The sequence below is a fragment of the Spermophilus citellus genome (genome assembly GCF_964194105.1).
Source record: "Spermophilus citellus genome assembly, chromosome: 10".
NCBI lineage: Eukaryota > Metazoa > Chordata > Mammalia > Rodentia > Sciuridae > Spermophilus > Spermophilus citellus.
The window spans coordinates 99,555,525-99,569,738 of NC_138197.1; the positions used below are offsets into that span (position 1 = coordinate 99,555,525).

The 14,214-nt window shown below is 32.6% G+C and overlaps 1 protein-coding gene across 7 annotated transcripts in view; it reads right to left on the bottom strand.

Annotated features, from left to right (window-relative positions):
- PPFIA2 (PTPRF interacting protein alpha 2) overlaps positions 1 to 14,214 on the bottom strand; it is a gene marked incomplete at both ends in the record, with an annotated part of 453,530 nt that overhangs the window by 12,271 nt on the left and 427,045 nt on the right. For 4 of the 7 annotated variants that reach the window (XM_081311622.1, XM_081311628.1, XM_081311626.1 and 1 more), the window contains 4 exons: positions 1,172 to 1,347; positions 2,940 to 2,969; positions 4,080 to 4,142; positions 13,585 to 13,785. In XM_081311622.1, coding sequence (XP_081167748.1) covers positions 1,172 to 1,347; positions 2,940 to 2,969; positions 4,080 to 4,142; positions 13,585 to 13,785 — 470 coding nt within the window. Of the gene's footprint in view, positions 1 to 1,171; positions 1,366 to 2,939; positions 2,970 to 4,079; positions 4,143 to 13,584; positions 13,786 to 14,214 lie in introns of all 7 variants that reach the window. The other 3 variants (XM_081311624.1, XM_081311623.1, XM_081311627.1) reach the window with 2 other exon arrangements.

The window sequence follows — 14,214 nt, forward strand, 5'->3', positions numbered from 1 at the left end:
TAAGCTCTGCATTTTAATAAAAACAATGTTGAGTTAAATATTTCAGAATCAGAGAAAGGAAGGAGGGAAGATAGGAAGGGAGGAAGGGAGGGAGGGAGGGAGGGAGGGAAACCTGCACCTGGGTTGAAGTATGTTCTCCCCAAATTCATACAATGATGCTGTAATCCCCAATACTTGAGGATGTCAGTGTATTTGGAGATGAGGATATTAAAAAGGTAATTACATTAAATGGAACCACTAGGGTGGTTCACAATCTAATGACTGGTGTTTTTATAAGAGGAAAAATGATGACAGAGACAGCATTAGCAGGGACTCAAAGAAGAAAGATCACATGAGGACACAAAGAGAAGGTGCCTGTCAAGTCAAGGAGAGAAGTCTCAGAAGAAACCAGACCTGTCAACACCTCCATCTCCAATTTATACCTTCTGGAACATAGAGTAGGAGGATATCAGGCTGCAATATAGCACTTATGATCTAGTATAGTAAGGCCCCTCTGCCATCTACCTGGTAAACAAGGAGATTGCATTTCAATCATCTGGGTCCTCATAGATATCCAGCAACACAATCAAGTGTTTTGTTTTGTTTTGAAAATTGATGTACAAATATGCAAAAGCACTAAAAAACAAAAGGCATAAATATGCCCTTTATAGAAGAATTCTTTTTCAAGCATTTTCAAGTATGTCCCTAAATTATAACTTATAACTACATATATTTATAGGGTTGAAATAACAAATATTTACTTATTATTAATAAACAATTTTAATATATATAATATATATTAAATATATATTACATACATATAAATAAATAAATATATATATATATAAATAAATAAATAAATATATATATATATATATATATATATATATATATATATACCTAGAAAACCTACAAACATGGAATTTCCTAAAGATTCAGCCCCTCAAAAATCAACTTAGGCTCTATGAAAATTAAATTTTCTGTTGGCATATTTCCACAAATTTTGAGTATATAATACAAACACAGCTCTACATTGCAATCTCTGTCCCTTGCTGCCTGGAAATATTTTTCCAAGTAGGTGAACATAGATATTTTGAATAGCACATTTTTTATGTGTCAAACATCTATTTTTGTTTTAATAACATACACATTATTTATTGTTTCACTTTAATATTCTTTGGCAAACACCTACCGATGGAAACTATCCACCATTTTTAAATGGACACGAAGATCTTTCTTTGTTAGATGATCTAACATTCTTGCATCAACCAAGCATTCCATAAAATAACTTCTGTACTGAGGTAACCCCAGGCTGGGAAGCCATTCATTTCCAATCCATTCATGGTTCATGTCTCCATAAGCCAGGGTCTGTAGAAAAACCGGACACTAGAATTGTTTTATAGCAGTCAAGTTTCTTAACCAATAAAGTGAGATGGTAATTGGAGGATATTATCCATTATTATAACTGATATTTAATTACTCTGACATGAAAACACTGGAGAAATAATATTTAGCCTATAAATATTCAATTTACTTTCATACAAAATGGAACTCAGACTACATTTATCAAATTATTTGCCTATAGAACATAATTGACTGCTCACTTTACATTATCAAAAGGAATTATACTTTGTCTAATTATGTAATTTGTTAATAAATAAATTCGAATTAGAGATATACTATGAGTTTTGAGCTTCAAGATTCCTTCTTTATATTAATGGGTCTATTTAACTTTCTTTATATCTGTCAGCCAGTACTCCAACATTTCCCTCTTTTCAATGCAACCATTGCCAGTGTAATAGTGAACCTGGATATGAAATTAAAGCTTCAACAAATAGAGAAAAGAGCAATGAGGTTAGGCAGACAGAGTGCTGAAGCATTAAATCAAAATTATTATTCCCCAGAAGAGCATGTGGGTAGCATTTCATAAAGACCATAATCAAAGGTCTTTCTAGAAATCAATCAATTTAAACTGTATTTAAAGAAGTAGGGCGTGATTCAAAACTATGAAAGACAATCTAATTCTTTAATATAGTAATAAGAACTGAACTTGCAAAATACTGGTACAACTACTAAAATAAAAATCAAATCAACGATCACCACTAAACTCATTTTTTAAAGGATATTTTTATCTCTCTCTTAATACAGAATTTCCTATAAAATTCTATTTATACATGTTTTTTTACTACATAAAAATCAAACCAGAAATTCATACTTCTAACTTACATACCTAGTGAAAATCTAGGAGCTTCCCTTTTTTAAAATTGATAAAACTCTTAATGAGATCAAAATTCAATGTAATTCTAAGTTATGACAATATGCTTAAATATAGGTCCTAATAATATTACTCAAACTTTTCTTATGTTCACGTTTGAATCATGCTGATCATAATACGTTTATTCTTTTAGTTATCCAACATCTAGAAATACTGTAGAAAATGTGCAGCTTCCTTACAAATATGTTTATTGAAAGCATAGATGCTTGTTGCCTATGGTCACTGTAGTAAAAGGCAGTGTCTTCCTAACATGCAGTCTGCAGTGCTGACACCTGTCCCTCATACACCTGGATGAGCCCCAGTCCTCATACACTCTACAGGATACCTTAAAGCTTATAGAACTCCAAATTAGCCTTTTAAATTTCCCCCCATAGATCCAACTTGAGTGATTCCTGTTAAAATACATCCAGGGGTGATTTCAGAGATACTGAAGTTACAGATCATTCTTTGGGGAAGAAATAAAATCACCTTGCCATAGAAACCAGTTATAAAATGATTATGATATTATTTGCAAAATATCCTATTTAAAAAGACACATGTAACATAGATTTAAGCATCCATATCAGCTTAATATTGAGATAAGTAAAAATTTCAAATATTTCAAATATGACTTACGGTAGTTTCCTAATTTTTATCCTCATAGCCTACTAAATGATACTTGGCTTAAAGCATATAAATTTCCTACCTGGGCCCAGCTTCCTTCCTCAGATTCTTTCTGTGTTAGCAGCAGGTAATGATTAATAAAGCAGGTAAATATAAGTTAATTTCAAATGAATACAGAAATTCAAATGAATACAGAAATTTTTCCTAGCAAAAGCAACATTTTTTATATAAAATATTATCATTACATAAGCATATATAGAGATTTTTACTACAATGTACAACTATTAATTTCCAGATCAAGAGGGAATACAGGGCAACAATATAGCTCTGAATTAATTCTAATTTAATTTTAAATATATTTATACATAATAGATTTTCATGATATTGCAAACATTTGACCTGGTCATTCCAAATCTACTTAATTCTTCAGCATATAATTTTCCAAATGTAATGTGCTATAATACAAACTTCTGATAATATATAATTACATATACATGATAGAGAAATATTACACAAAATACATTACTGAAGCAAAAAGAGTAACTATATTTTAATACTTTGTGGTAATCAAATGGATTTCAACAACAGCCAACAAAATAAAACAAAACTCAAGTACAACAAAACTAAACCAAACAATGAAATTAGTATTTGAAATTTTATTTTATCCATCATAAACTTCTAGAAAATCAATGTTCCAAATAGAGATAAAACTGAAAGGACGTTGAATTAAAAAAGAAGTGGCTAAAGTTAAAATATATGATGTGCACAACTTTGCTACTTTATATGAACAGTGACTATGTATAACGTTGTGTTTTAAAAATTGATAAGTAGAGGTCCCAAGAAGTAATTAAAAACTGTGCTTTTGAATAACTGAGATGCTAAAGCATAAGAAACTACATAATTATTTTTTTAAATGAGGATTCAATCTAAACTTTTCTATAACAAGCTTAATTTGGACTGGTAACATGCTGAGACCTGTTAATGTACCCAATGGCAAGTATTTATTGTTGGCATACTACAAACTTACGATATTTGCTACTTTATGGCAATCCAACACTGTTTAATTTAAATATGTCAAATCAGTGTTGTAAAATAAAATTGTAACAAAAATATTAGTTATCTTTGCATGTCATATAAAAGCAACCTAAAGTAAATTAGTTTTTAAATCCAAATAGCAGTAAAATAACTTTCCTTCAGGTTCAATAAAGCGGTAAAGACTAACCGTTTTTGCTGGAGCTGCAAGATTTTCCATTTCTTCATGGGTCACCCAAACGTTGCCTGAAGGCTAGGGAGGAGCCCAGAGAGAAGCAAGGAATCCAGGAGGCAAGAGAGTAAAGAGAAAGGCAGCACCTCTGTGAGTAACAGCATCTCAGCTGGCCACAGTGCCCCTGCCCTAGTAGCATGCAGGACAGACAGCCTGGGTGTTTGGCTCAGGGCTCCCTTTTTCTTCTACTACAGGGGATTAAATAGACAGAGGCTTGCAGTGAAGCTCATGGGATAGCTTTCAAAGACACTTCTGTGATTATTAATCAGAAAAAGGGAAGTATCAAAATTTGCATTTCAAAGGCATATAACTAAGAGCTCCATTTCTGTAATAATGAAGAACTGATTAGAGAAGAATGCAGTTTTATTTTTTTCTTTAAAAAATGATGGAACATATGGTTTGTTGCATTATTATCAAAATTTCATTCACATAATTTTGATTTATCAGTGTCCTTGGATATAGAAAAAAAAATGACTGTCAATATAAAGCTGAAAGTGCTATCATAACCTGTCTGGGAATCAGCATCAGCTTTTTCCAGATGATTTTTTTCTTTTGCAATTCAGGATTCATGTCATTTTTCTGTATTCTTATAATTGAAAAAGAAATAAAATGCTATTTTTATTTAATAAAAGATATTTTTAGCCTCACTAAAATTAACTGTCAAATTGCAAAACTTATACATTTCCTTATTCTTCAACAGTATCCTATACCATTATAGAAGGAAAAAAAAATCCTATTCTACAATGCAAAAAAAAAAAAAAACTATCATATTATGAAGCCCTCTTTGATTTCTAAACAAGTCAATATTTGATATTAGTTCTATTGTGATGGAGAAACCAAACTTGATAATAAAGTGAAATTTTAATAACCTTATGATAAAGAACCAACACCTGGGGAAAGGGTTAATTTCCCCCACTCCCTTTGTCAGCTTCTCTACAGGGAGCTTAATTAATCCTTGGTCCTTATATATTGGATTGTAAAAAGTTGTCTCTAGGAGTCTGATGACTCCCTCATGAAATGTAAACACCCCTGGGTCAGGCTTTAAAGGCCAGAGATTTAACAGGTTTCTGTGAAGAGTCATTTCTTCTTATAATTTGTAATTTTCTGAATCGCTGTAGGAATGTAGCTTCATCACTTAATTGCTAGTATAAATTGTCTTGTCAGTTACATGCCAATTAACTGCAGCCTAAACTATAAACTTGTAGGCTTAATTCTTATAAATATAATTCTTAGGGAGATAAACTCAAGTCATCTTGAGTGACTGCTGCCTGTGGTAAAGGCTACTAGAAGTATTTTACCGTCTTTGTTCTACACCTGTGAACTACTTGTTGCAAATTCCTTGTGCATGGTCTTTGGACACATAGGCCAAGAATTCAAACCCACCAATGTTGTAATGGTTAAGAAATTATGTCAAATTTCCTATAAATGTCCCATGTAATGGCAACTCTGGGCCTAGACGTTCAGAGCACTAGCTAGCTCAACTGGGTCCCCTGGAGTAAATAAACCTGATTCTCCAACCTGCCCAGTGGTGCTTGGTCTCTTGCTGACCACAATTTCCATAACATTATATACTGAATAATGAACAATTTCTAATTCAAAGTCCGTATAATAACATATAGAATCAGTACATTATTTATAGTACTGTTTATTGTAAACACTTCGCATCAAATTCTACCATTTATCAGAATCTACCATTTCACTGGGATGTCTTTAAGAATACTTCAAGGTTGCCCAAATACTCATGAAATTTACTTTTTATGATTTGACTTGTAACTTGTTTCGGAAAGGGTCCAATTTTAAAGAATTGGAAACAGCAAAGTTGATGCCCAACCTCATGCGTAAGTCAGCACTATAATTCACTATGTCTTTTTCTACCACTTGCATAATACCATGGCTAACTTTCTTCGTATTATAAATAATGTAATTCAATATAATTTAAAAAGTGACCATATATAAACTAAATTGTTGAATACAATTTTATATAAATGAAATATCATATAAATGATGTGTGTGTGTGTGTGTGTGTGTGTGTGTGTGTGTGTGTGTGTGTCTGACAGGCTAAGATATATATATTTGGGCAACAAAGGGAGCTGGATAATAGAGATTTATAATGAAAAATAAATCATAATTCCAAATGTTAGATATCACATGTATAAAATTCTCATTCTCTTATTGCTTTAGAATTTGAAGGATAGCCCATTTTTTCCTATAAGCAAAATATGTACACTCTTAGAAAACACATTTTAGAATACAGGAGCCATTTATGTCATTTAAAATCCCTCCCTTCTACGAGGATTTTGGAATGGTGTTCATTATAAACAGACAGCTGTATAGGCATATATTAAACATCAGATCATTTGGAAGATAATTGTATTTATTGACCTAGGAAGAGTGTACTGTACTAAGAAGACTTCAAACTCATCTGTTACAATCTCTGTACACCTGTTGCTCACAGTGCTTTGTCATAGTGGCTGTAGTTTTGTTCAAAAATGATGAATATTTGAGGGAAAAAATCATTTAAGCCAGTCCTATTTATACTAGTTTCTGTAACTTCTACTTTACTTCTGTATCCAAACAATAAAAATTTCACTCCTTCCAGAAGAAACTTGTCTAGTATTATCTCATATTGTAATAGAAATTTGTATAGTCTCTCTCAGGTTATTTTAAAGTCTATGTTTGCCAGTTTACCACTGTATTCTGGAACATGCTGGAAAGTATGTTTTATAATCTGTTATATTTACTTGAAAAAATGAGTATATATCCAGGGCATTTTGCTGAAATGTTGTTGGCAAATGTTGTTGTATGTCAGATGTTCCCATTTGATGTGGGGTTTTACCTGTAAAGAGCATTGCCTGCCTATAATCTAGTAAAGTAACCCACAAGATAGCTAGCTACACAACCCAATAGTTGAGGTTTTAATGAGCTTCTTTTACAAGCAAGTCCACATAAAGTAAGTGAAATATTCAGATTGTGTTCTTTCCACCTTCCTCTGGTTGTATTATGAAAGAGCAGTTTAGAGCCCAGAGTTTCAGAGAAGAATGTCTCTAACAGAATAGCTACAGCAAGGGGCTTTGAGCAACCAGAGACATAAGGTGCCATGGAATCAAAGGTAAAGAAAATACAAACAGTGGGCTGGTAAAGCATAAAGAAGAAACCTCACAGAAACTGCCTGTGGTCCTCTGAGAGCCCTGAGCATCATTTACTCACCGTGGCTGGCAGCCTGTGTTGCAACCCCTCAAATATCTGAACTGGGGAATGCAAAATAGTAGTCATTCTTATGGCTAATATCATCTGAGCCTAACAGATGATTTATAAAAATTCAATTCCTGTTATCAAATTATCATCAGGAGGCTTGAGTTCTAGAATGGGCCTTTTGTATTAACTACCCCGAGACCTTTCTAAACCTCTCTAAATTTCAGATTTTTCATCTCTTAAGTGAAACTAAAAGCACATATTTCATACTAGAAAAATATGGAGAACTTTAAATTATAGTATAGTAGGACACAGGACTGGTACTCAGCAAGTGAAATCCCCGGTTGCTCAATTTAAGTAAGCACTCACTTTCAGTGTGGTTTAAATGCAAGTTTGGCACCTGACCATTGGAACTTCCTTAAATCTTGTGCTAGCCTAGAGGTGCCTCATCTGCCTCTTTAGTACAGATAGAGTACTTAGAAAGTATTATCAAAGGAGAACTGAGGAGAAAAGTCCTAATTAATATGAAGAATTCAAGTACTTGCCCAATTGAATCATTCTGAAAAAGTTATGACAGAGAATAAATATTAAAATGAACTTAAGGAACAACTCATGAAAATGAATCACAGGAAAACTCTCTTACTGTCAGAGATACAGGATCAGTAAATATCAGCTAGATCTCAGAATCATCCTAAATCTTATGGTGTTCCAAGTAACATTTGTTATGACCTAGGTCATTTTGAAGTATTGTTTTATACTGTAATTTGTAATTGAATTACAAATTAAAGTAACTTGAAATTTACATTTTACACTTCAATGTCTAGATTTATATTTCTCCCCCTTTGGATTTTTGCTTCTCAGTTTAAGAGCTTTTTTTTTCTCATTTATTTAATTTATCTAACTATACCTCATTTTATACTCAGTATTGAGACTTATGAGGCTAGTAAAAATGAAAAGAGGATCAAAGCAGGCTGAAAGAATGCAGTAAGAAAGAAGGAAAACCCGTGCAGAGAAGGAAAGAAGGAGCTCACATTTGGGGTCAAAGGACACATGAGTGTCACCCTAAATGTCACTTAACTTCTCTATATCTGTTTTCCCCATCTGTAAAAGAGACAAAAGTCCCATTCTCATAGGGTGAGAACATGAAGCTTGGATGAGTTATTACAAGAAACTCAAAACAGTGGCTGACTTTTAGCCATTGTTATTGATCATTGAAGTTGGTTTTGCTGTAATTCCACTGATTTCTATTGCTGAAACTTTACTAAGCAACTTCCACTGAAGCAAATCCTTGGTTCAATAAATACTTTTTATTTCCTTTATACATTGTGGGACCTAATGCCTGCTTTATCCCTTATGTTTTTGTACAAAACTGTTGAAAAATATGGTCGTCAAAGATCATTCATCTTTGTTTCCAAATCTATTTATTTCCACTGCACTTGCTATTTCTTTTTTGGATTATGTGATTTAAATAAATATTACATTAAAAAAGTATTTTTGCTCACATATAAACAGGAAGTCAAATTATTTGAAAAGACCAGATAAAGGCAAATCTGAAAACACAAAATCAATGAGATACAATTTTATCAAAGTTTGGGGAAGAAAATATAACTGTCCAGAAGGATTTGCACTCACATATCTTTTTGAGTTATCTAGAAGTTATCACTTAAAAGTAAAGGAATAATAACATCAATAAAAAGCTGAACTAGGAAAAGGGAAGACTTACTGAATGAGGTCATAGATAATGTGAAACTCCAGGCATTGGAAACTACTCTAAGTCCCAGAGGCATCCTCTAAATTTGCAAATGGCTGAATATCTGAATACTTCTACTTAAGATAAAAGACTGATTTTTTTCTTTGTGACATCTCTCTTGATCTGAATTTTAATTAGCTGATTATTTCCATCCCTATTCAATTAGGTAAAAGGTCTTCCTCAGTAATAGTAGTTTAGGAAAAAGAAAAAGAAATCTGGAAGATTAGGGCTGGCCCAAGGAAATAATAAAGGTGACTTTCAGACTTTCCTTGTGGGGTCCAGTTCATTTCATCTAGACAGGAAAGGAGGCAGAATCAGACTGAAGCTCTAGTCAGCTAATAACAAAACAAAACAGAAAGCCCTAACACACACACACACAACACACACACACACACACACACACACACACACACCTATCCTAGATAGACACTCCTGACTAAAACACGGGAACCCAAAGATACAAAAATGTTTCCATGATTCGAACTAATATAAGTGTTCTTAGAGATATGACAACATTTCTTTTAAAACACAAATTGCTTTTGTATTTTCTACATATAAATCCTATCATAATTTTAGGTAATATTTAAGATGTCAATCTTTGTTTTATGAATTAGGGGTGTGTGTGTGTGTGTGTGTGTGTGGTACCTGGGATTGAACCCAGGGCCTTGCACATGCTAGGTAAGCACTCTACATTGAGCAAAATATCCAGCCTCTCTTTATTTTATTTTGAAACAGAGTTGCTCAGGTTGAGGAAGCTGGTCTCAAACTTGCCATCCTCCTACCTCAGCCTCCCAGGTATCTGAGAATTCAGGCATATGTCTTTATGCCTGGTTAAATTAGATATAACTAACTAATTAATTAATTAATTTTAATTAGGTATATATGACAGCAGAATGCATTTTGATTCATTGTACACAATTGCAGCACAACTTTTCATTTCTGATTGTACATGATTTAGCATCACACCATATGTGCAGTCATACATGTACCTAGGGGAATAATGTCCATTTCATTTCACCATCTTGATGTCCCCTTCCCACCTCTCCCTCCCCTTTGCCCCATCAAAATTCCTTTATTTTCCCCATGGCCTTCACCCCCATTATGGATCAGCATCCACTTATCAGAGAGAATTTGGCCTTTGGTTTTTTGGGATTGGCTTACTTCACTTAGCATGATATTCTCCAACTCCATACATTTACCTGAAAATGCCATAATTTTATTCTCTTTTAATGCTGAGTAATATTTCATTTTATATATATATATATATATATATATATATATATATATATATATATATATATCACAGTTTCTTTATCCATTCATCTATTGAAGGGCTCCACAATTTAGTGCATTGTGCTGCTATAAGCATTGATGTGGATGTGTACCTGTAGTATGCTGTTTTTAAGTCCTTTGGGTATCAACCAAGGAGTGGGATAGCTGGGTCAAATGGTGGTTTCATTCAAAGTTTTCTAAGGAATCTCCTTACTGCTTTCCAGATTGGTTGCATCAATTTGCAGTTCCACCAGAAATGTATGCGTGTGCTTTTCCTCCACATCCTCATCAACAGACTACAATTTTATGTGAACCTTTTGTTTCATGAAGCAAAACTTATTTGTAATATATGGGAAATGAGTAAATTTTCATGTAAATGGGGTAAAAGAATTATTTAGTATATAATTTTTAAGACTTGAGACACAACTTGTCTCATGTATCTTGCATCAATAGTTGACAGATGGCACATATCCCCTGTGAATAAAGAACTTTTATAATTAATAAAAAGAAAATATTCCTGTAATTCTAAGGAAAAACTGAAAAGGTTGGGAATAGACAATCCATGTGTGTACTAGATCAAACAAAACATTTTAAAAATTCAACTTTTCTAGTATTTTTTAAAAACTTTATTTGTTTGTTTGTTTATTTATTTAATGTGTTGCTGAGGATGGAACCCAGTGCCTTCCATGTGCTGGGCAAATACACTCTACCATTGAGCAACAACCTCAGCCCTGTTAATAGTAATTTTAACTGAAGCTGACAAAAAGAGGGAAAATGGCAACACAAAGCAATTTGGAAATTAAATTTATAAGTGTTAAGAATATAAATGCTCTATATACAAATATTGCTATGCAAATAAACATAGGTCATGCAATAATATGTTACATGTACAAATTTTACACATAATGAAAATTATTATACAAGAAAAATATTGATAGTGTCTCCATAAAGATATACAGAAATTAAAAATTATATTGCAATTTAATATTTAATGAAATGAGGAATATAATCATATTCTGTTACTAAATGTCAAAAGAGAAGGATTCAATAATGTGCTATGTTAAATAACAAACATTTATACTATTATTGCTTGGTCTTCTGGGGGATGAATCAAGAAGAGAGAACTTTAAAATGGTTTCCATAAATAAACAATAGTAACTCAGGAGAGGAGCCAAATCCAGACTCTGCAAGTTCAGCAGAGACTTTTCAGAGGCATTATATGATACCTCTGGATGGATGGATTGTGGGGTGTCTTGTGATTCTGGTGGGAAGAAAGTTCCAGGCTGAGCAATTGCAGAAAAAGCTATTGCAAAGGCTCATAAGTGGTACAGAAATTTAAGACACTGAAAGTAATTCTGCATTGTTGGAATCTGAATCTGAGGAAAAAAGCCTTTGAGGTGGACTGAGGTGAGATCCAGAAGAGTTTCATAAGCTCTCTCCACTTCTCCTGTTCTGTAAACAATTGAATGTAGTCTTATCATTAATATTTTGTAGTTAAAACTGTCTCTGTTTAAACATTTTTAGAAAAATAGTGCTTATTTTTTCCATTAAGGAATGAATCCTGTTGTTAAATAAAAATAATAAAAGTATATCTAATTTTTTAATCTAGAATTTGGGACTTTGCTGTAATTTATGCAGAATTTGAAGGCTTTTTTTTTAACACGTGTTCTTCAGAAGAGAGTGTTGAAATAAACCAGTTGTGATGCTTTTCTCAGCTAAAATTAGTCAGGAAATTCATCAGATCTGAAATTGTTTACAACAATTTAATGGCCTTTTCAGTTTTCATTTTAGGTGTATTATGAATTTATCAGTATTGCTCAAGCAGTACTCTAGCTACAGTAAAGAGCTATTATCTTCATTTAAAAATAATATTATAGTTAAGAGTTTTTATGATGAAGTATATATATTTAGTTTATTTATAGGATATATGTATGTATATATCCATACACATATATACATATACATACATGTTTGTGTGTGTGTGTATGTGTGTGTGTATGTGTGTGTATATATGTATATATATATATATATGTATATATATACATATATATATATATATATATATATATATATATATATATATATCTCCTACATGGTATTTAGAAAGACATTAAAATGGAATTATGCAAAATAGATGTAAGTCTTTTAAATTTGACCTTGAATTTATGTCATTAGAATCTAAAATATTGGAAAGAAAAATAGTATAAATATGATAGAGATGAAGCAAATTCTTTAAATTTGTTTAAGACTATATATAAAAAAGTTATCTTAGGTTAATTTTGTGCCTGAGAACTGCAATAAAATATCACTTTTCTGACTTTTACCCACTTCCAAATTTATCTTATTCTTCTATATGTTATTATGTTGTATAAGACCTGGTAGAATGAATCGGACATAACTTCCCTATGTTCATATATGAATGCATGACCAGTGTAACTCCACATCCCGTAGAACTACAAGAAGGGGAATTTATATTTCATGTATGCATGTCAAAATACACTCTACTGTCATGTATACCTAAAATGAACAAATAAAAAAAAAAGAAAAAAGGGGTTGTAGTATCTTGTTAACATCAGAAACCATATCCTTTATCAACAAAATATGTAATTCGGGAATGAAATAAAGAAAGAACGAAGTATATTTTTGAGTTTCTCTTTGTGTTTGAAGTTCTCATCATTTATGCCTGCTTCTTTTGTTAATTTACCTAATGTTTAGGGACAAATTATAAAAAGGATTGGTGATTTATACAGTACAAGTAAGCAGATTTTGAAGGGAAGCATTCTACTTGGTATTTACAAATCATCAATCCTCATATAGTTTCATCATAATGAAATTGCTTAAAAGTTAGTAGTTAGTATTGCATTTTCAGAAAGCACTAATGCTGATAGCTCCATCTCCTAAGATTCTGGATTATATTTTTTTTAAAAAAATAAAGGAATAATAAAGAAAAGAAAACCCCGTAGAACAGTACACTCAGGATCTTGATGCTCAGTAGAAAAATCTAAACTCTAGTCTAAATGCTAGCTCAGAAGTCTGTTCTGGTTGCAGCCTTCAAGTCTGATATGAATCACAGCTCCTCAATTGAAAACCTATTAAAAGTAGCAGCAAGGTTAATGAAGAGCAAGCTAAATCTCTTTAGAAATAATTCATGCTGACATTGAAATGTGTGCTGTCACAGTTTGCTCTGTGGACTTAGACATGCTGCTATTTGCCCAGCACTGGGGAAGGGTAGAGCATAAATTGACTCACAGTTCGCGATGTTGGAGGAGCTGAAGGACTTGTTAGGGAAACCATCTCCTGGATTGCTAATCGGAGCTTTAAGCGATGCAGAGGATTGCTGATTCCAATTTCTCTCTGAATCTCAGTGTCTGATAAAGCAGACATGATGGCACCACTCTTCACGTTGGCTCGGCAAGCTGCCACATACCAGGCAGGCATTCCCAACCAGAGCTGTTGGATAAGATAAAACACAATCAGGTTGTAAAAATAACAATAATTAACCTTTTAGTGTCTTTTATATTCCAGGGATTATTCTAAGTACCTTACATATATGAACTCATTTATTGCTCATACCCTATGAAATAAAGGCTATTATTCTCCCTGGAGGAGACAGGTGCACAGAGACATTAAGTGATTTGTTCCAAAACACCAGTGAGGTAGTAATGGAACCAGGATTTGAAATTGTGGTGTTTTCATATATAAAAGTGAAATCTACATCAAATCCCCTCTTATGTATAAGGGCAAGAAGAAGTCTGATAAGTTGAATTTAGCAATGGGTTCAATCCATTTTTGTTTAATGTGACTTCAATTTATAATTTTCCTTTGAAATTCTGAGTTTGGAGAAATTTTGTTACAGAATGAGACAGTTTTACCATCTCC